This window comes from Entelurus aequoreus, linkage group LG14 (assembly GCF_033978785.1).
Source record: "Entelurus aequoreus isolate RoL-2023_Sb linkage group LG14, RoL_Eaeq_v1.1, whole genome shotgun sequence".
Classification (NCBI taxonomy): domain Eukaryota; kingdom Metazoa; phylum Chordata; class Actinopteri; order Syngnathiformes; family Syngnathidae; genus Entelurus; species Entelurus aequoreus.
Window position 1 is genome coordinate 58,874,256 of NC_084744.1, and position 1,673 is coordinate 58,875,928.

Sequence of the window (1,673 nt, forward strand, 5' to 3'; positions counted from 1 at the left end):
TCCTTTCCGAGTTACACAACACCGTGGACAGGTTTTGCTTCGCATCGTGTGTTTATCGAAACGGTGGGCAATTTGACTGTACCTGATGTTGTTGGTCAGACCAGTGTCCGGGTCCACAGCACTGACCCGGCCCACGGTGCAGGCCGGAGGGCAGTTTTCTGACACGTCCATGTGGTACCGGGCCCTGGAGAACCTTGGCGGCTCGTCAGCATCCAGCACCGCGACTCTGATTGAGGCCCGGTCTTTAAAAGGTCCTCGACGCAGGAAGCGAGGGTCCACGGTGGGGTTGAGGACCTCCACTGAGAAGGAGTAGGAGCTGCGGCTTTCGTAGTCGACGGCCTGGAAACAGGAGAAGCGTACTGCGTTTGTCACGGTTTTTAACATGCCTAGTTCAAAGTCAATCAACCAATCAATCAAAGTTGACTTATATAGCCCTTAATCACAAATGTCTCAAAGGGCTGCGCTAGCCACAACACGACATATCCCACACTCAACCCAATGGGCACAATGAAAAACCTCGGACGATGTGGGGACCCTTCCCTGGGCGACCGGTGCAATGGACGTCGAGTGGATCTAGTCGATAATGTGAGAGTCCGGTCCATAGTGGGGCCAGAAGGGGATCGTCTTGAATGGAGACAAGTCAGCGGCGCAGAGACGTCACCGACTAATGCACAGAGAAGTGGTCCACCCCGGGTCCCCGACTTTGAACACCTAGTTTACCTGCTCAGTGGCCTTGTGGTTAGAGTGTTCGCCCTGGGATCGGTAGGCTGTGAGTCCCCGACGTCTTGACGGGAGAAATCCCGACGAGTTGACGGGAGGAATCCCGACGAGTTGACGGGAGAAATCCCGAGGTTTTGACGGGAGAAATCCCGAGGTTTTGACGGGAGAAATGCCGAGGTTTTGACGGGAGAAATCCCGAGGTTTTGACGGGAGAAATGCCGAGGTTTTGACAGGAGAAATCCTGAGGTTTTGTTGGGAGAAATGCCGAGGTTTTGACGGGAGAAATGCCGAGGTTTTGACGGGAGGAATGCCGAGGTTTTGACGGGAGAAATGCCGAGGTTTTGACGGGAGAAATCCTGAGGTTTTGAAGGGAGAAATCCCGAGGTTTTGACGGGAGAAATCCCGAGGTTTTGACGGGAGAAATGCCGAGGTTTTGACGGGAGGAATGCCGAGGTTTTGACGGGAGAAATGCCGAGGTTTTGACGGGAGAAATCCCAAGGTTTTGACGGGAGAAATCCCGAGGTTTTGACGGGAGAAATCCCGAGGTTTTGACGGGAGAAATGCCGAGGTTTTGACGGGAGAAATGCCGAGGTTTTGACGGGAGAAATGCCGAGGTTTTGACGGGAGAAATGCCGAGGTTTTCACGGGAGAAATGCCGAGATTTTGACGGGAGAAATGCCGAGGTTTTGACGGGAGAGATCCTGACGTTTTGACGGGAGAGATCCCGAGGTTTTGACGGGAGAGATCCCGAGGTTTTGACGGGAGAGATCCCGAGGTTTTGACGGGAGAGATCCCGAGGTTTTGACGGGAGTAATCCCGACGTTTTGACGGGAAATATCCCAGGTTTTGACAAGAGAAATCCCGAGGTTTTGACGGGAGGAATCCCAAGGCATACAGGTTTTGGAGCGACATATGTTGCCATCCAAGCAACGTTATCATGGACGCCCCTGCTT

The 1,673-nt window shown here is 53.4% G+C and overlaps 1 protein-coding gene across 1 annotated transcript in view; it reads right to left on the reverse strand.

The window, feature by feature from the left end:
• LOC133664306 (uncharacterized) overlaps positions 1-1,673 on the reverse strand; it is a 59,108-nt gene that overhangs the window by 53,752 nt on the left and 3,683 nt on the right. The window contains exons 5-6 of the mRNA XM_062068814.1: positions 721-961; positions 83-339 (exon numbers count right to left, since the gene is read on the reverse strand). Coding sequence (XP_061924798.1) covers positions 83-339; positions 721-961 — 498 coding nt within the window. The remainder of the gene's footprint in view (positions 1-82; positions 340-720; positions 962-1,673) is intronic.